Source organism: Lynx canadensis, chromosome C2 (genome assembly GCF_007474595.2).
Source record: "Lynx canadensis isolate LIC74 chromosome C2, mLynCan4.pri.v2, whole genome shotgun sequence".
NCBI classification, from domain to species: Eukaryota; Metazoa; Chordata; class Mammalia; order Carnivora; family Felidae; genus Lynx; species Lynx canadensis.
Window position 1 is genome coordinate 103,680,233 of NC_044311.2, and position 20,834 is coordinate 103,701,066.

At 39.6% G+C, this 20,834-nt stretch overlaps 1 protein-coding gene across 1 annotated transcript in view; it reads left to right on the top strand.

Annotated features, from left to right (window-relative positions):
• Positions 1 to 20,834, top strand: part of MYH15 (myosin heavy chain 15) — a 153,480-nt gene that overhangs the window by 38,549 nt on the left and 94,097 nt on the right. Inside the window, exons 12-18 of the mRNA XM_030330421.1 lie at positions 389 to 507; positions 5,259 to 5,408; positions 6,007 to 6,177; positions 13,224 to 13,400; positions 14,472 to 14,604; positions 18,119 to 18,186; positions 19,020 to 19,107. Coding sequence (XP_030186281.1) covers positions 389 to 507; positions 5,259 to 5,408; positions 6,007 to 6,177; positions 13,224 to 13,400; positions 14,472 to 14,604; positions 18,119 to 18,186; positions 19,020 to 19,107 — 906 coding nt within the window. The remainder of the gene's footprint in view (positions 1 to 388; positions 508 to 5,258; positions 5,409 to 6,006; positions 6,178 to 13,223; positions 13,401 to 14,471; positions 14,605 to 18,118; positions 18,187 to 19,019; positions 19,108 to 20,834) is intronic.

A 20,834-nucleotide genomic window follows, 5' to 3' on the forward strand; every position in this document is an offset into this window, starting at 1 on the left:
TTCCATAGTGGCTCTACCATGTTACATTCCAACCAACAATGTATGAGGGTTCCAATCTCTCTACACCTTCACCAACTCTTGTTATTATCTGTCTTTTTGATTATAGCAAGGCTAGTGGGTGTGAGGTGGCATTTCATTGTGGTTTGATTTGCACTTCCAACAAGTAAAGTCTTCTAAACATTTCAGATTCAAGCATTTTATTTCAAAACTATAGTCTACCTTGCTATACAGGTCTGAACATACCTTCCTTTTGTCCTCTGGGGAGTTTGTTTGGCTATAATTGAATGAATTTAAATAGTGTTTTCTCTTCCCTCTCCCCCCCCTTCCTTCCTCCCACCTTCTTCTCTCCCCCTTTCCATCCAACCCTTCCTTCCTTTCTTCTGACCAGATGCTGACAAAGCTGCTTTCCTCATGGGCATTAACTCTTCTGAGTTGGTGAAGGGCTTGATCCATCCTAGAATCAAAGTTGGTAATGAATATGTTACTAGAGGTCAAACTGTAGAACAGGTAAGGTGACATTTCCAGAGCATTATGACTCTATGATCTTGTAATAATTGTATACATATTGTACTTGTTATTTTTCAGCTTCTGATATTGTCTGCAACAAGAGCTTCTATAAAAAAGCAAGTAAGAGCTACTGTGATGAGTATTCGGGATGTTTTCACTTGTGATGCATACCACAGTAAATGGTCTTGTGTTAAGAATCTTTCCAGATTCTTAATATACTGTTTGACAGTTTTCCTGTAGGTAACAAGTCTCTTGGTAGAAGTAGGCAAGCCCTTTACTTGTGATCAACGTCTTTCTTGTCCAGCTCAAGAAGCTTTCAAAGCCATTAATTTCCAATATGAACAAAACTGGTAAATTGGCACCCCTCACCTATTTGGAATATTGACTCTTTAGAGTAACAGACACATTAGTTGAGAAAGGGTTTTAAAATATAGGCTGAAGTTAGTACTTGAAGGAGGGGTGTTGAGAGCAGAAATGAGAGATGGAAGGTCATGTAGGTTTTGTTGTGCATCCAGGAGAATCTTTTAATGATAGAATAACAAGTACTCTCAGGACTGCTGATCCGGAGGCTTTGTCAGAATGCAGTAAGTGTTCCCAGGGCTGCCAGGTAATGAGACCATCTAAGAATGCTAGTGCATTTTAAAATAAAAATTTACATCTATGACGCCTGTTAGTCAATATGCGATACCATGCTGTAGTAACACATATGCACTGAAATCTCAGTGGCAGCAAAATAAACATTTATTTCTGACACCAAGTCCAGTACAGATTGGATGGCCTTCTTCCGCATTGTAGTTAGGCCACCTGGAACACCTGGCCTCCAGAGTTGCCACGCAGGGGGGAAAGATGTTTGTGGAGAGAGTGCACCCACCTTAACTGCTTGGGGCAGTGATCACACTTTCACTAATCGTCCCTTGGTGAAAATGAGTCAAATTATCCCCTTAGCTACAGGTATGGTAGCTTCCTGGAAAGAGAGAATGGTATGATCACACATAGTATGGATAAAGCACTCGCAGGCATTGATTCCTTCTCTTCTTGCAACAATACTCGGAGGTAAATAGAGGAATGCTTAGGTTTTCCAGGTTGGAGAATCTGAGGCTTAGGGAACATAAGTAACACTGCAAAGGACACACAGATCATATCCAGGTGACATTTAGACTGTCTTACTTTACATACATTTTGAATCTGAAAATGAGATAGACAAATGTACAAATTTGTGATAGAAGACAGTTAATCTGATGACAATAAACTCTATTTTTGGTATATTAAAGCATCTGGTGTGACTATGTTATCTAAAACCTTTCCACAATTTCCTTGCTTAGCTTACTCTATAAATCAATAATTATACCTCTATCATAATACTATACTGAAACAATTAGTCTCCATTTTTGTTCTCCCTCATCACTGGAGCTCCTTGAGGCCATGGACTGCGATGAATTCATTTTAGTACCCTTGGCATCTAGCACAGTGCTCTCCAAGCAGTAGGTGCTCTGTACACATTAAGATAAACTAAATATTGAGCTGAACTTGAACCATGATCAGCAGGATAAGTAGTTGAACTCTTTGTCATAGTGAAGTTAAGGGTGTTTGGCAGTTTCTTGCTTTTTAACACATTTACCACAACATGCATGCATGATGTGCTATGATTATAGAACAGGGACTCGCTCTGTATAAAACTAATGAGCCCAGAGGAGCACTGAAATCAAACCTTCTGCTCTTTAATACTGTGTTCTCAGGAACTGAGTTACCACCAGCCTTCACTATAATAGAACCAGTGAAGCAAGCTAATGTATTATTATCTAACATTAAAAAAAAAAAAAAAAAAAAAAAACAAAAAAACTCCTCATCTTCCGTCCTCTCTCTGTTTCTCTTTCTCTTGCTCCTGGAGAGAGAGTAGGGAAAGCACCCTGTAAGGCTTTTCTTTTCTTAGGGATTTTACTGACTTTATAGAGACAATTGCCACTGCTAAGAATAGAGATGTATATGTTCTGTTGATGACAATTGCAAAAGATGGCAAAAATTCTTGCAGCGTTAACACTTACAAAATTTGCTTCCAGCTCTGATGCTGACTAACTCTGGGACCTTGGTCAAATCTCTTCACCTCTCTGAGCACACAGAAAAGAGGCTGAATCCCTCTGTGCCTCAGGGGAGGGGTGACTGGCATCTGAATGGGATGGTCCTTCAGATGTGAGCATGTCTGACACATGGTAGGGGTTTTGCATTCCGGCTTCCAGGTGCTGAATGCCAGTAGCACAGTCATGATGGCAGCTGAAAAATGCCCTCTCAAGTTTCAAATGCGTTCTTTCTTCAGGGGCAGGTACCATCCCAAATCGAGAGCCACCACACATGATTATTCAGAACTAAGGTCCTTCAGATCTAGTATTTTATGATTCCATGAGAGTTCTAACTATACCTCTTAGAAATAAGTTGTTTTAATTTTATATTTTAATTTATTAAACAATTTTTTAACATTTATTTTTGAGAGAGAGAGAGAGAGACAGAGAGACAGAGCACGAGTGGGGGAGGGGCAGAGAGGAAAAGACACAGAATCGCAAGCAGGCTCCAGGCTCTGAGCTGTCAGCACAGAGCCCCACACAGGGCTCGAACTCACAGACTGCAAGATCATGACCTGAGCTGAAGTCGGACACTTAACCGAGTGAGCCATGCAGGCACCGCAATTGTTTTAATTTTTAAGAGTTTAATAATGATTTAAAAATCACAATAATCAGTAACTACTGACTATGTGCTGAGTGCTTTGTATGGATATCCCATTCAATTGAACAGCAAGCCTGCAAAATTGATCTTACTTATATTTCCCTTTTTATAGTCAAAGATGGTGAACCTTACCAAAATTAACTCTTCAAGGTAATATAGCTAGTAAATCCTGGAGTGAAGATGAGGAAATAGTAAGAGTGGAAAGGAAACAGGAGAGTGGGAACCAACATTTATTGGATAGCAAATGCCAAATGTTGTGTTACATACATTTACATCCTCCGTCTCATTGAGTCTCTCCCAACAACTCTGGCAGATGCGTATTTTAATATTAATAAGTTAATGTTAAATTAATAAATTAATAAAAATCAAATTTTAATATTTAAAAAGGCAGGGATCAAAGTGGCCACAAATGTGGCTATTTGACTCCATTTCTTTTTGGTAGTTTTTGTTCTATCCTGTGATACTGCTCCTCAGTGATCAAAGTCTTCTGCGAGGTTATTTGAAAAAGAGCTAAGGAATGAGTTCATGTAGTCCCTGAAAAGTGGAAGTGTAGGTCCTGCTGTGTAATTCCTCTTTATTGGATAGAAAAGGATGAAAATGATTAATTATTGAGCAGTATCTTGGCTTATTGGTTTCATTGAGCAGACGCCATATCGTCTAATTCCTCCCTTGACTACATCTTCAGGCTTTCTTCCTGTTTCTTCACTACTCTCCACCCCTGGCCAGTTTCTCTCCCACTCCCATTTCCGAACATTTAGGGAATTAAAAAGGGGTGAGCAAGTTCGTCATGTTCTTTTTAAAGTTTCAATGCGACTGCTGTAGACAGAGAGTGATTTCCTCAGTGCTCCAGAGGATAAAACCCTTCTTGGTGCTTTATCTGTGCGGGTGTGCTCTTGACGCCAATAATAAAAAACAGTGATGCCATCCGGCTTATGGATCACTGTGGAAATGACTCAAGATAACTGATCAGAGAGTGGGTGGCTCATAACTAAATCACCACCAGACACCAACAGGCTCCTGCTGCGTGCTCTCTCCTGGGCAGCTGAAGGATGGATGGGCTAGGCCTATTTTAAATGTTAAGTGCTCGGAGCCCATTCTGCTTCCAGGCCTAGAGACCGTCCGGCTGAAATTCACTCCTACCTGGGGTCTATCAGAAACCTGTTACTATCGAAGCACTTTTGCATCATGGAAGTAGGATCTGCATTTACACACCATCAGTCGGCACTGAGGTTGGAGCTCTCCCCAATAGGTTACGTTAGAGCCTTTGCCACACACCTCCAGGGAGGGGAAATGCAGCCTGAGTTTTCCAGTAGGAGAACCTGAGTCAGATTGATGCGCTAAATCGCCATTCTCCCTACAGGGAGTTGAGAGCAACCCTGGGAACTGATAGAATAAAGAATGTGGAAGCTGAGCCTAGAAAGAACCTTCAAGAACATTATTCAGGGGAAGATACTGGAGTCCAGAGAGAGTAGGTCACTTGCCAAAGGCTACAAAATTTCTTAACAGCAGCAGCAGGTAAGGGCTAGGCATTCCAGACTCCTAACCTACTCTACCAGTGTTTTCCAAACTTTATGGTGCACAGGGGTCAGTGGAGGATTGCGTTAGAGTGCCAGTTCAGATTCATAGGTCTGAGATCAGATGCAGAGTTGCTGAGAGCTGGCATCTTTAACATGCTTCCGGGTGGTGCTGATGCTGCAGGTCTTAGGACCACACTTCAAATAGCAAGGCTTTCAAATGCATTACCACTCTACCCCCTGGGGAGTTGGTCCTTTGCTAATAGAAACATTTCTCTCACAGGAATGCCTGGTAAGGAGGCACTAGGCTGGCTTGCCTCTGTTTCCTCCCCCTTGCTTCCTTCTCCCTTTCTTCTCATTGTATTAAATTTCTCCTCCTGTATCATCTCAGCGGCACACTAGAACCACAGAAAGTCAATAAATAGATCCCAATTTTGCTAGAAGGTGGCTGCTGATAGAAAATGCCCAGGATTAAAATGGACACTGCTGGCAGATGTGAAGTGCTTTCAATGTGCTTTCCAGGTGATCTATGCTGTTGGTGCCCTGTCCAAGTCAATATATGAAAGGATGTTTAAGTGGCTGGTGGCACGGATCAACAGGGTGCTGGATGCCAGGCTGTCAAGGCAATTCTTCATTGGCATTCTTGACATCACTGGTTTTGAAATCCTTGATGTAAGTATATCTGGTTAAAATGAAGCCAATGCGTATTTATGAGGAGGTTAGAAAATGTGAATTAAACATCAGAAAATGGAGTCAAAGCATGATGAGTTTCATTCGCTGAAAACTTGAGAGCCACTCTGGTTGGAGAAGAGCTATTTTTAATATTAATAAATAACAATAGTTATAATTAGTATTAAAAATTCAGCCTTAAATAAAGGTAACTAGAAATAGAAGAGCCTTTTACGATTTTAAATTTTGATATCATTGTGTGTCATCTTATTGTCATAATGTTTAGTTTGCAGGTGTATTTCAAGGAGGTAAGGATTTAATTGAGGATTTGTTACTTACTGGGTCTATTTGCCATCATCTGATTGCGGTTATGATATTCTCTGTACATTTTTCCAAGTGGACCTCAATTTTATTTTATTTTTTTATTGAGGTATATTAGACAATTAAAAAACATATGTTTAAGGCATACAACGTGGTGATGTGGCACACATGTGCATTGTGAAATAAAGTCAAGTTAATTAACATAGCCATCACCTGGGATAGTTACCATTTGTTCAATTTTTCTTTTATCTCTTCTTCTCACCTAATCACATCTTCGAAGTATAACAGCCTGGAGCAACTTTGCATTAATTTTACCAATGAAAAATTACAACAGCTCTTTAATCAGCACATGTTTGTTCTGGAGCAAGAGGAATACAGGAAAGAAGGCATTGGCTGGGTGTCCTTCGACTTCGGTCTGGATTTACAAGCCTGCATAGATCTCGTTGAGAAGGTAATGCATGTTTTTCTCCTCGTTCATTTTCATTTAAGGAGAATGGTCCCTGTTTGCCGTATCGATCCATATCAGGACTCGGGCTCTGTCAGAGGATGGGAAGAAGGGCAGGAGAGCTCTGTGCAGTTTCTCTTAATGGGCTTTGTGTGCAGCACCCGTGGCAACCTAACTCAACCCTCGTGTCAGTTGCCCTCCTTCATCATCTCCCGCGCAGATTGTCGGGACGCATTTGCTGCTTATGCATGGCCTCCACTGTTAATGCGTGAGCAAACTTGTCGAGATTAAAAATGGTCATGCTCTTGACTGGAAAAACACAGAGCTGAAAATATGAGCACTGTAGGGCCTGGCTGATTAATATAAGGTGAATGAGTAAACCCAAAGCAGCTTAACGAAATTTGGCAAATTAGCATGCAAACAAACAACTGTCATAAATCCTCAAGGCCACTACCTTGCAGGATGTAGTTTGTTCATTTAATTGGACAAGTACCAGTTAGTTTAAGTAATTTATGACAATACTTCATGGCTTATTAGTAAATTAGCTGCAGTGTATGGTTTCTGAATTCAGTGATGTTCCCATACTCTGAAATCTTTCCATGTGCTCTGGGAAAGATTAACTGAGTTTGCTGGGGAATTAAGTATAAAGTTTTCGGTGGCTTTGTCCGTGGCAGCATGCGTGGCGGCATGTCTTGCTATGACCGTGGATTGCAGTGAGTTCTGGAGCCAGGTCTGGGAAGGCCAAGGCCTACTGCTTTCAGTGTTCTGCACGCTCTCTTTAGCTAAGCTGTTGGCATCTGATTCTCAACGACCCTGTCAGGAAGGAGATAGGGTGACTGACCTCTCACTGTCTTTGTGACAGGTTGATTAAAAAAATAATAACAATGATAATGACCCAACATCTGAGCTGATCGAAATAATAATAATAATAATAATAATAATAATAATAATAATGGCCCACCCATGATGTAGTAAATGTTTGCTGGCACTCTTAAAGCTGTTTTCTGATTTCACTTCTGATGAGAAATGAAACTAAAGAACTGGACCTCCTCAGAGGGATAGATTCAGCTTTTGGCAATTGTCACCTGTAATATCTACTTACTCTGATTATGGCGAGATAACCACTTTCAGTCAGGAATGTGGGACATAGACATTATTCAGGTCTGGTTAGGTCTGTGAACATTACTGATTTTTTAGTTGATATGAAGCTCATTGTCTCATTTATTCTGGTCTCAGTTATTCTAAATAACACACTAGCAACATGGATGTAATTTCCTGTTGCATTTTCTACTGATACAATAAGATGAGAAAAAAAAAAAAAAAAAAAAAAAAACCCTGACCAGATGATAGAAGGAAAAGATAAGTCTTTGGCTTCCTACGAATGATTTCAAAGGTATTCAGGTCAGGCAAATGAGGAATACGAAAATCTTTCTTGAAATTATTCTATGTTTTGAAAAGACCCATTGAGCTGGTTCAGGCTACGTGAAGAAAATTTGTTGTAAATATTAATGTTGTACCAAACTTCTTGAAATAGAATAAATCGTGAGAAGTTTTCAAAATTCAAGAGAACTGAGACAAATCAACATGTACAAAATATCTTATAGCATGCATCTGTGTGTGCATAAAAGGAAGGGGGATTTTCAGACTTAAAAGTTTCAAATTTTTGTGTTTACCAAAAAGTTTGTCAAACTAAAAAGAATGTATTTCAACCCCATCTTTAATTGTTAACTTGGTCACCAAGCATACAGTGACCTCCTCTGTGTGTGTGTGTTTGTGTGTGTGTGTGTGTTTGTGTGTGTATGCAGTGAACAAATATATACAGTGAACAAATCTATTATAGGATTAGCTCACATTTCTTTTATTACCTGAAATATTCTAGTGTGTTTAGAACTAAAACATCAATAATTTTCATATCAAAGTATTAACATATATGACTACATATTATTTATGGTTTTGCATAGGTATTGGTAAACAGATTCTTTCTATTATTCTTAAGGCAAATACATCCAAAATTATACATTTAAAATCTTCTTGCCCCTAGATTGTAGTCACCTTGAGAGACTACATCCATTTTCCAATAGTTCAGCCCTTTTGCAAAAAGTTCCTCATAGGATTGGGATTTGAATAAGGTTTTAGAATATTACCAGCTGTGAGAGAAAATTAGCTGCAGTACTGATCATTGTACCTGTTTGTAAGTCCAAGCTGTATTACCTAGCTTGGTCATGTTTGTTTTTGTTTTTCTTGTTTTTTTCTTTTTTTAATCTTATTTGTTTCACTGGGCCTGAATAAATTTTTGTTGTTTCTCTACAGTGATTACAGTGATACAGTTTCTAAAATATTTTAAATCCTGGTTGCATCTTGGCAATATGTGTTGTTGCCTCCCAAGTGGGATTCTTTGGGTATGCTAAGTCTGATTTTATTATTATAGAACGAATCACATTAATATCTAGCTATCTCTTGTACACCCATGAGTATTTCCTTGAAACACGTAACTCTAAGCTCTCTGTTAACAGCTCTTTCTGCCTGGCTACTGCCCACAGCAAAGCAGTCCACATCCCAGAGCTCAAATCTGGATGTTTTAGTGTTCACCTGTCAGTCAATTATGTAACAGAAATTTGCTGGGGACCTACATTTAGTCACCTTGGAACCTACTATACTAAGGGTTGTGAGAAATGCAAACCAGAGGCATCATCCTGTCACTGAAGGAACTTAGGGTATCATCATTGGAAAGGCATCTTCCTAAGACTAAAACTTTTACTTTTTTGTTTTAATTAAACAAGTAAATTTATTTAACAACTACTTGTTTTGATCACTTCCTTGTTACCTTGCTGGTGAGGGAGGGATTGCTGCCCTGGGTTATAGAGATGGCTGAACATAGGACACCTGACCCTGGACGGGTGAGTTTGACAATAGCTTACTGGTCACATACACTCAGCCTGAAGAGGAAGGACACTGCATGCCAGGCAGGGTTACACAGTGGTTGCGCTATTGACAGAGTGAATAAGAGGGGCTGTGGGAGGCAAGCTTTATAGTAATAATAGGGTGCGGTGACTATCACTTCTCAAGGGAGGATGCGATTGGCTTGTTTGAATAATTCCAAGGGCTGGCAGGGATCTGAAACCCATCACTCAAGGATAAGCAGGCACTGTGTCTAGTCCCATGATTAGGACAGTAGTTTGGCTAGCAGACCTCACTCACGGAGCAAAATGGAGAGGGGAACTTGCGATTAGGTCATCTGAAGCCCTCCCAGGCACACATATCAGGGCACACATAATGTTGGTCCTTAATTTCAGGCCCAATACCACACTACTGTAGAGAAGACTTTGAAGTAAGTGCTGTGGAAAACTTAAGCACTTGTTATAAGTAGCACTTGCCCTTAGAAAGTGTGCAGTCAAGCAGGAGATTTGTAAGTCTAATCAGTGTGAAAATATGTCTCAGTATAAATGCAGGAAAGGCACAAAGGCCCACAGAACTCCGAAGCACAGGAGTCCCCTCTGCCTGTGGGAATCTTGGAAGGCCAGGTAGGAAAGGGTATAAAATCTCAGCTGAATCTTAAGAAATGATTGTGATTTGGGGCACCTGGGTGGCTCAGTCTGTTGAGCATCTGACTTCGGCTCAGGTCATGATCTCACGGTTTGTGGGTTCGAGCCCCGCATTGGGCTTCATGCTGACAGCTCAGAGCGTGGAGCCTGCTTCAGATTCTGTGTCTCCCTTTCTCTCTGCTCCTCCCCTGCTCACACTCTGTCTCTCTCCCTCTCTCAAAAATAAATAAACATTAAAAAATTTTTTTAATAAAAAAAAAAGAAATGATTATGATTTTAGCAGGTGAAGAGAGGAGGACAGTGAGCAGGTAAGGGACTAGCAAGACCAAAGGTAGAGAGGTAACTAAACAAAGGCCACATTCTGAAATTTTCAGTAGTCTAGTAGAGCACAGAACACACAGAAGGAAGTAGCTGGAAGAAAAAAAAGGAGGGTCAGCTTGTGAAGAGACTTGAAGTAATTTATACCTTATTTTTTGGCAGCGGGGAGCCAGAGAGGGCTTCTGCGCTGGGAACAGAGCAGTCAGAGCTGCTCACGTTTGTTCTGTGGGTTTGTGTTTGATGTCTGGAATCGGAGGAAAGGCTAAGGTTAAGGCAGTTGGGGACAGCAGCACAGGTGAGAAGTAAAGAGGTCCTGAATCAGGACAACAGAAATGCAAATAGCAAGTAAGTGACAGACATAAAAGGAAGGAAGACCGGATTGATAATATTTGAAGAGGGAGAGGTGAGAACACTAATGTTCGGAGTCAGGGCAACTGACTCAAACCATTTAGTGTGCAATATAGGACATGTGATGCCACAGGGCAGCACATAATTACTTTTTTCCCTGACCTATTTGGAAATTAATTTACCGGAGGGCCTCATATTTATTAGAAGTTTTATACCTCCTGAGCACTGGAAAAATGGAGAAGACCCTGACGAAACAGTGTTTTTCCCCCTCAGTGGTTAGGCTGTTATATTTTGAGCTATGACATGTACTTGCTTAACATAAAGCTTCCATTAATCCAAAAATGGAAGTTGGCTTTATTAGATTCCCGGCAGAATGGCAGTCCTCGTGGACAGAAGGTGACTGTTTGAGATGGGGACTGTCCCCCCTTGTGAGGCATTGCCACAACCCTGCTGTTAACAGACACCATTGCAGGAGATGCTTAAATTTTTAAATGATTCAGTCCAGTTTTCACTGAGGGTTGACCACATGCGTGGTAGGAAAATCTGTGTGCAAGATAGAATCCATACCTCCAAAAGCTCACACCAGTGAATCAACTATTTAGTTTATCAGATTCTCCCTCCCCCTCCTCCTCCACCTCCTCCGTGTTACGTACTTTGCCAAGAACCCACAAGGTCAGTGGTGCCAGGAGCAAAATGGGTGTCAGTTTCTATTAGACTAGTTTGCTGTCACTTAGAACACTTCACATAATTACTCACTGCATCATTCCCCACCTAGATGTTTGGGAGGAACGAAGATGTCCCAGAACTCTTCAGTACAAGAATTAGTAGTGAAATTGTTAATTACGTTTCCTGTAAAGTGCAGGTTTCAAGTCTATGAAAACATACACAAGATGTAGAAAACCACAGTCTGTATATTACAACGGTAGACTCAGGTGGATCAAAAATACGATCTTTAAATATCTGATGATCCACTACCTAGAAGCATTTGTATGGCTCAGGGAGAGCAATTTAGAACAAATTTTAAACTACAAACAAATTTCCTTTTAATATGTCACCCATCCAGAGCCTTGTCTCGGAGTTGGTGTGTTCTCTCTCCATGAAAACATTTAAGCATAAGCTAACCAGCTGTTTAGAAAGAAATTACGAAGGGAATTCAAGGAACTTTTAGGTGGGTTAGACCAGACTTTTAATGTCTTTCCCAAACCTGAGAGTCTATGCTTCTTAGGTACAAAGTATTGGTAGGAAATCATGCAATCTATGCCTGTTGGGCCCCAGGGTCATGTTCTGTCTCAGCATTCTTATGACATCTTCTGCATACCTTTGTTTTGTCTGCTTTCTTGTACTCACATGCATATATTTTGTCTTCTTGGTGAGATGCTCTGGAGCCACAACCCACGTATAACCCAAAACGTCTGGTACAGTGATTTATTCATAGAATGCACTGCAAAAATATTTGTGGAGTAGACTAACAAATATACAAATACACTAATAGATATGCAAATATGAGAATCCTTGGTTTTCCTTCCAAAACCTGCTTTTCTCTATATGTATGTACCTTATTTTGGTTCATGGCAGCATCCATTGCCCATTTTCTCAAGCCAAAAACCTGGTCATCGTTCTCTTTCTATCAAACCCCACGTTCTATCCACCAGCAGCAGACCTTGCTCTGCTTTTGAGCTATGTCATCTTTCAATGACTTCTGACCACCTCTAACACTATCACTAATCTGGACAGGGGTCAGTAAACTGTGGCCTTGTGGGCCAAATCTAGCCTGTGGCCTGTTTTTGTAAATAAAGTTTTAATAAAACATCGTCACACCCATTTTATTTACATGTTGCCACTTGCCGCTTTCAGGGCTAAAATTGCTGAGTGGACGGCAGAAGTGTAATGGGGACCACGTGGCCCACAAAGTCTAACATACTTAATACCTGGCCTTTTAAAGAAAAAGTTTGCTGACAGGGGTCATCGGGTTTTCTACCACATATTCTTTTTTTTGTTGTTTTTGTTTTTGCAACCCTTTAAAAATGTAGAAACTCTTATTAGCTCACTGGGTCTCCAATACAGGCCATGAGCAGGATTTGGGCAACAGGCTCTACTTTGCCAATGCTGTTCTAAACAAATGATCTTTTTAAAGCAAACATCAAATCACATGACTTTCTGTTAAAAATCTACAAAGACCTCCCATTACACTTAAAATCCAAATGTCTTAGTATGGCCTGGACGGCCCTTGGGATCCAATACTGCTTACCTCTCTGGCTTTATCTCATACCATATGCTCCATCTCACTACCTTAGTTCTGTCCACTCTTGCCTCTGGCAGGACCTCAAACTTGCCAAGTGTGCTCCTGCCTCAGGGCCTTTGCACAGAATAAGTATTCTGCCAAGAATACTTATACACAGATCTTAGGATTTGCTTTTCTCATTTAGGTCAGAGGGTTTTACTTGACTATCCCACTAAAATAGCTCCCAGTCAGTCCCCTAGTCATTGTTGATTTCTTTACTTTGCATGATTTCTTCAGAACACTAATGGGAAACTAAATTATTTATTCTTTGTTTACTTGACTAGTATCTTTCTACTCCATTAGAATGTAATCAGTCTGAGGACAGGCACTTTGTGTATGTGGCTAATGGCTACATTGCCAGCTCCTACTGGTACCCAGCACTTGGTAGGTATTTAATAAATATTTGTTGAATGGATGATTGACTAGTTATGTATAGTGAATATTCTTTCCCTTTGTCAAGTGATTAGGTTCCTGGAATAAGAATTTACATGAGTTCCCACCCCCTTTGAAGATACTGTTTCCTGGTGTTTTCTACATCTGCTGTTCATATGTATCTCCAACAGCCAATGGGCATCTTTTCCATCCTTGAAGAGGAATGTATGTTTCCTCAGGCTACAGATGTGACTTTCAAGACCAAACTTTTTGACAACCATTTTGGGAAGTCGGTTCATTTTCAGAAGCCCAAGCCTGATAATAAGAGATATGAAGCTCACTTTGAACTTGTCCATTATGCAGGAGTGGTAAGTTACTTCTAGACCCTCAGCCCTGAATTTTCCTGACTCAGGCTCAAATGCATTCAGTCAAAATCCCTAGATAATATATAAGTAAAATTTAGATTAAATGAAGAGATGAACAACAACAACAAGAAAATCTCCGTTCCAGAAAAAAAGTTGGTGTAGCCTTTTAGCATTTAAGAAATGAAATACCCATACTATAATAGTATTCCATGTGCACAAAGGTTAGAAATTTCAAAATAGACCCTGTCATCCCAGCTCAAAGTAAGACAGCTTCAGAAAGTCATGGAGATCATCAAAGTCATGGGTTTTTTCATATTTGTCCTTCCTTTTAACTTAACATTGTGTGAATGAGTGATTTCAACTGATCTTTTTATTGAAGTTTTTTAATTTTTTTATTCTCTCATAGAGACATATTCACTGTAAAGTAATGGCCTCCAAACTATGGCCAACAAAGGTTTCCAATGACTCTCGCTGCCTCTCCTCATTTCCCTACTGGTGTGTGTTGCCCCTTTTTTTCTGCTTTTCTGCTTATCGTCAGTGATTCCGGATGGAACAGAAAGATAATTGATGAAGGATAAAATAATACTTCAGCCTGAAAGTGACCTGCCAAGTGTACATAAATGTGCTTGTAATTGTCTTCTTTCAAATCCTTGAATATTAATTATAATGATATTTACAGTAAAATATCATTATAATTGCTAATTTTTTTGAATGTTCAGTGTGTGTCAGAGACAATTGGATTTTTTTCATCTATTCTTGCCTAGGAAGGAGAGCTGATGTGAATTGTTTCTACTGGAAATACAATTTAATTCTTTCTCCCTCTCCTTCCTTAGCTGTCTCTCTCCCTTCCCTCCCCTTCTCTTCCTTTCTTTCTACAATGTAAATGGTAAAGCCTAAGAATCTCTTCGGGTTGCACAATGGAACTCCTGGAGTATTATTCAGTACTGTTAACTCAAACTAATTTAAAGTTAAAGGACCCATACAATTTATGATTTTTTTAAAGGAATGCACAGGTTGCTATGTTAATTTATGCACTCTCTTCTTTTGTTACCTGAACTGCATGCCTTTCCAAAGGTGCCTTATAACATTAGTGGCTGGCTTGAAAAGAACAAAGACCTTCTTAATGAAACAGTGGTGGCTGTATTTCAGAAGTCATCAAGTAGACTGCTGGCAAACCTTTTTGAAAATCACATGAGTACTGACAGTGGTGAGTTGAACAATCTTCCCTAATTTTTTAGCTTTAGAATGGAACCCATGGCTGCCTCAGCACTTATAAAAATCCTTGCTTCTTTCCTGTGATATCTGTGTCTGCTCCCTGTGGTCTGAGTCATCCCCTCTTATTAGCCTTTCTGTCCTCAGGCTGGTGGTTCTTCAGGGAAATGGTGCTTTAAGATGGATGTATTTCAAGGAAGCTGCTCTACTCTGCTTTTATCTTCTACTCAACCCAGCTGCAAAGAGGGAGCAGCAAACCATATTTTGATAAATGATTTTGGGGAAATAACAAGCCTCTTTAATCTATATTCCCCAAATATCTTGGATTTCTCCTTCACAGTGCTTTTATATTATAGTAATTTGGGATTATTATAAGCTTCATGAGGGCAGGGATTAGGTCTGATTTATTTAATTGTAGCCTCAAGCGTGTAGCAAATGCCTGTTTAGCAGACACTCCATAAATATTTATTGGCCAACAAATAACTAATCTTGTTTAGTACTTTGTAATTTACAAAGCACTTTTTTTTTTTCAACGTTTATTTATTTTTGGGACAGAGAGAGGCAGAGCATGAACGGGGGAGGGGCAGAGAGAGAGGGAGACACAGAATCGGAAACAGGCTCCAGGCTCTGAGCCATCAGCCCAGAGCCCGACGCGGGGCTCGAACTCACGGACCGCGAGATCGTGACCTGGCTGAAGTCGGACGCTTAACCGACTGCGCCACCCAGGCGCCCCTACAAAGCACTTTTATATATATTATCTTACTCAGTCCATGCCATGACACTTTCAGATACAGAGAGAGGAAAATGTCTTCTTACCTTACAGAAACAAGTACAGAAGAGTCAAGGAGAATCCCCAATTTCACAAATCTGTTAAAAGATAAACTAAAGCATGTTAAAATTTTTGAGCATTTATTTGAACACAAATTAATTCAAATGGGGTTGTGTCAAACCCTCAGTGTTTAAGACTTTTCCACCAGCAGGAGCTCAGGGAGATACTTTATCGAGAAAACATAGAAGCAAAGTAAGGAAGTTATTGACTGGTTGTAGTTTAAAGCCTAGTTGACTGTGATTGGTTGTCCTTAGCAGTTTGATTTTAGGGCATGTACAAGCTTAGATTATGGCTTGCTAATATAGGCCACTACGGAGTCTGAGCCACATCAGTCTAATGGCCCCTTGTTTAGTTGACTTAACACTAGTAAATTCAAAGCCAAGGTAGGAAGCAGAACTTCTGCTTCCTGGCCTGGTGCCTATACCACTCTCACTGTCTTCCAGAAACAAAACAGAGAGATGTACAAGCTACATGTATTTAGGACCTAATTCAGACTTTTGCACAATGATACAAAGGATTTGAAGATACTGAGCCCACATTGCTAACATCAGCCACACAACTGGATTAATGCTAGCTACAGAGGGAAGCTCTCCATGATTCATAGCAATAGTCACAGATTGGAAGGCGCCAAGCAGAGCCTTGCCTTCACATGGTTTGTTTGGTCCACATGGGTTAAAAAAAAAAAATCAGAAGTTGCTATGTACACAGTTGGGTTTCCTTTTGTCTTCAAAAAGTGGAAAACATGGGAAAAGAGAAAAACTGGCCAGCCTAGATTCAGATACCCTTGTGGCAATGGGTGAGGTGTATCAGCTCTTCTTTAAGGGATGTGTGCTCTCATTCCCTAACCTTCTCACTGCCCTGCTGTCTCACACCCAGCTTCAAGTTAATTCCTGGCCCCATCAGGCTGATTTGGGACTCCTGATTGACACGGTCAAGAAATGGAGAGAGAATTTGGCACTTCCTGGCTTCATCAGCACATGATGACATAATTCAGGAGCGAGCCTGAAATCCTGTTGGCCTGCCTTGAGAAGAGGTTGAGAAATGAAAGCTATTGTATTTGGACCCTGATAATCTTCAGGCAGCACATTTGCCTGATTCTAATGGTTTCTAAAGTGCCCCTGAGCAGTCAGTTAGTGACTCCTAAGCTTACAGCTCCCAAATGGGTCATTCTCTGAACATAAGAGATCAGGCAGCGGTTCAGGCAGAGAATCAGAGAGGAAATCATCTTCTAACTCTTCAGAGCGTGTGCTGTGTCCTTTGGAAGTAGAAAAGAAGAACTATCTAGAATGTCTTTTTTGGGGTGATTTTTCAAGAACCTCCTGAAAATACTTGCCTGCATGTTTCTTATTCATCCAAACATTAAATTACCCATAATAACCATACTTTCTTCTGGGGACTCCAAGTACTTTATTTTTTTTTTAATTTTTTTTCAACGTTTATTTATTTTTGGGGGGACAGAGAGAGACAGAGCATGAACGGGGGAGGGGCAGAGAGAGAGGGAGACACAGAATCGGAAACAGGCTCCAGGCTCTGAGCCATCAGCCCAGAGCCTGACGCGGGGCTCGAACTCACGGACCGCGAGATCGTGACCTGGCTGAAGTCGGACGCTTAACCGACTGCGCCACCCAGGCGCCCCGACTCCAAGTACTTTAAACCAAAGTTGTAATTTAAAAAAAATATATTAATAATGGAAGGTAGTAGTATTCTCTTTTCATAGATGGAGAAACTAATGTACAAAGAAGTCAAGTGATTCATTTGGAGGGCCTGGGACATGTCAGTAGGACATTAGTGATTAGGTTTTAGGACATCTGCTCCAGCACAGGTACTACTCAGGCACAGGGAAGATTTTGTTTTTCATGTTGGCAGCTGGCCCATTTTTTCCAGATTGCCTAGGGATTTTGCGCTTGTTGTTGCTGTACATCTTTGTGAGTTAACACTACACAAATGTTTGTAAAACAATTTGGCTTAGCATAGATTCTTTTGCTACAAGAAAATGGAAATAGATGGTTTTTTATAAATTATAAAAGTGATGCATGGTGTTGCCAAAAACACAGACTATATGGAAAAATAAAAAGAGAAATGTAAAAGTTACCTATAATTTCATCTAGAGTGGTAGCAATTGCTAACATTTTGGTCTACACTCCTCCCAATATTTTTTATGTATATAGTCACTAATAATACAACTACACTGAAAACTATGTATAGATACCGAGGATCATAACATGCAAACTGTAACCTACTTTTTCTCTTAAAATAACTCCTAGAAATCCTTCTATGCCAGTAATATGGATCCACATCATCATTTTAAAAGGTCACAGTGTTTCATTGTATACACACACACACACACACACACACACACTCTCTCTCTCTCTCTCTCTCTCTCTCTCTCTCATAATTTAATCAGCCAATCCATTGATAGACATTTGTTGATAATTTAATTTTCTGCTTTGTTTTTTTGCAGTAACTAAACAATGCTGCAGCAAGTTTCTTCACACAGTTGCCTATTTCCTTAAGGAAGAGCCCTAGAAATAGACATTTGTGTTGAGACAAATATTTCTAAAGCTTTTGATAGATGTTGCCATATTGCTTCTAGAACTTGACGAATTTATACTTTCATCAACAGGGTATGGTAATGTGACAAGAAAAGAGCTTTTTAAATGCTTTCTTCTTCTTTTTTTAGCTCTACAGTTTGGGGAGAAGAAACGCAAGAAAGGAGTTTCATTCCAAATGGTTGCATCTCTGCATAAAGTAATTTTTAATTGCATCTATTCATATATTAACTACTTCACAATCCGCATATATTATTATTTATTTGAAATTTCACATCTTCAAATGAGGGCAAAGCATTTGAAGTTAGCCGAGTTGGAAAAGTTGAAGTCTATCTTGCTATAAATGGTTTTTCCATGGACACTGTTGGTGCCCCACCTAGGTCCCCTTTATCAGCCCTGCACCCATCTTCCAGCTGATAAGAATGTCAGCTCATAACAACTCACAGGTGCCAGGATTGCCACTGTCAAATGAGAAGCTAAGCTATGTCCTTACTCACCCCTGTAGACTCTGGCCCCTTTCTTGCCTCAAGGTAGGGACTGAGTGTGGTACAATTGGTGCATTTATGCTCAGAGCTCATTCAGGGATCACTTTCGACTTTGAATCCATATCATTGCTTTTTTCTTCCCCTATCCTACCCTAGTTCTCAAATAAACCCCTCAAACCAGAATCCCCAACTCAGATTCTACTTCCAGAGAATCTGACCTAAGAAGAATTTGCATACCGAAAACTTGAAAAACAGTTTATGTGTTCAAGTCATTTTATTGCCCAGTCATAAATTATTACTATCAAATTCAAAACAGGTAGATCTGATTCACAACAGAACTGTATCTGTCAGATAAATATTGGCTTGTCATAGGAAAGAAATAATGTATGGTTTGGTAAGCAGGGAAAATGTTGAATTCATTATTTTATTGTTGATATGCATCTTGGCTTTACGATTAAGTTGATGGACTTGGAGACAATTGTGAGGTAGATTGGTGTTTTTAGTGATTTGCAAAGTGATTTTGTGTTTGTTATGGTCTCTATTTAAGGAAAACCTAAATAAATTGATGACTAAGCTGAAATCAACAGCACCTCATTTTGTGAGATGCATAAATCCCAATGTGAACAAAATGCCAGGTAAGAACTAGACTTCTTTGTAATCCGTACTGGGGAATACATTTGATTCAAGCTATGTTGAATGTCTTTTTTAAAAAAATTACTGGTCCCTTTTATATAAGAGTAGATTTCTGATAGAAAAATGAAAGTAAGTTAAAAGCGAGGTCTTCAGAACTTCCTTAAGATTGCTTTTGAATTGAGATTCAAGTGGACATACAGAAGGATTTCACGAATCTGACCCAACTGGGTAACATTAGAATGCTTGATATTAGTGTTGAAATTCCTCCTTGAATTTCACACTAAAACCTGGATGAGCTTCTATGCCATTGTCTATGAGGGCAAAGTATAATAAAAGGAATTAGATAATCACTGGAGGAATTAAGGTAGATATTTAGGCATAAAGGAGATTATTTGATCTGAATTATCTAAATTGACCATAAAGACAGTTCCTAAATCCATTTCTAATTGTTAAGAACTCCCTCCAGTCTTCCTCGCCAATACTAATATCTTCCTTCTGCCTACAGCACCCATCTCTTTAGCTATGTCTTCTGAGGCATGGGCAGTTTTTTTTTTTAATGTTTCTTCCCCCACCCCAGTTTTATTGAGATATAATTGACATATAGCACTACAGTATAAATTTAAGGTGTACAGCACAATGATTTGGCTTACATATATTGTGAAATGATTACCAAGTTTAGTTAACATTCGTCACCTCATATAGATATTTTTTTCCTTGTGATAAAAATTCTTAGAATTGATTCTGTTAACTTTACTCTTTTGATGCTTAACTTTTCAAATATACCATATAGCAGTGTTAATTGTATTCATCATGTTGTATGTTACATTCCCAGTACTTATTTATCTTATGACTGGAAGTTAGTGCCTTATGACCACCTTCGTCCAATTTCCCCTTCCTCACCTACCCCCTGTTTCTGGCAACCACACATCTAATCTCTTTTCCTATGAGTTTAGGTTTGTTTGCTTTTAGATTTCACATATAAGTGAGATCACACAGTATTTATATTTCTTTGCCTGACTTATTTCACTTAGTATAATGCCTTCAGTGTCCTTCCATGTTGTTGCATATGGCAGGACTTTCTCCTTTTTTATGGCTGAATAATACTCCATTGTGTATACATGTATATATGTATGTATGCGCACACACACACACACACACACACACACACACACACCCCTCACCTTCTTTATCCATTCTTCCATCTCTGAACACTTAGGTTGTTTCCGTATCTTGGTTATTGTAGTGGATGCTTTTTGATGAAAGGACAGCAGTAGGTGGGTGGTGGTAAATTATTTGTTTGTGTATTTAATTGCCCAAACAAAGTTTTTACCATTATTAACTACACGGATTGCTTTCCTTACATAATGGATTTGAAGATTCTCAGACTTCTTTTTGGAATTACAGGCTCCTATATAACTTGGTCAGAGGCTGTCAGCTCAAAGTTATATGTGTGATACACACTTAAGTCTTCAGAGCACTAATCACCTTTGGAATATGTAGCCAGCCAGATGCTGCTGATTCTAATTTCTGAGGTTCTGTAGTATCTTGCATTTTTATTAACCTCCTGTAATTAAGACCCTAATCTTGACAGCCTGTGACCTATTTTGGGAAAGTGTGATACTAAACAATGATACTGCAGTTTGGGTTTTTGCAACACAAACACTTCATGTTCATTGACTCTGTATGTTTTTGTCTCATTGTTTCTTATCAGCTGGGTTTCTGAATGCAT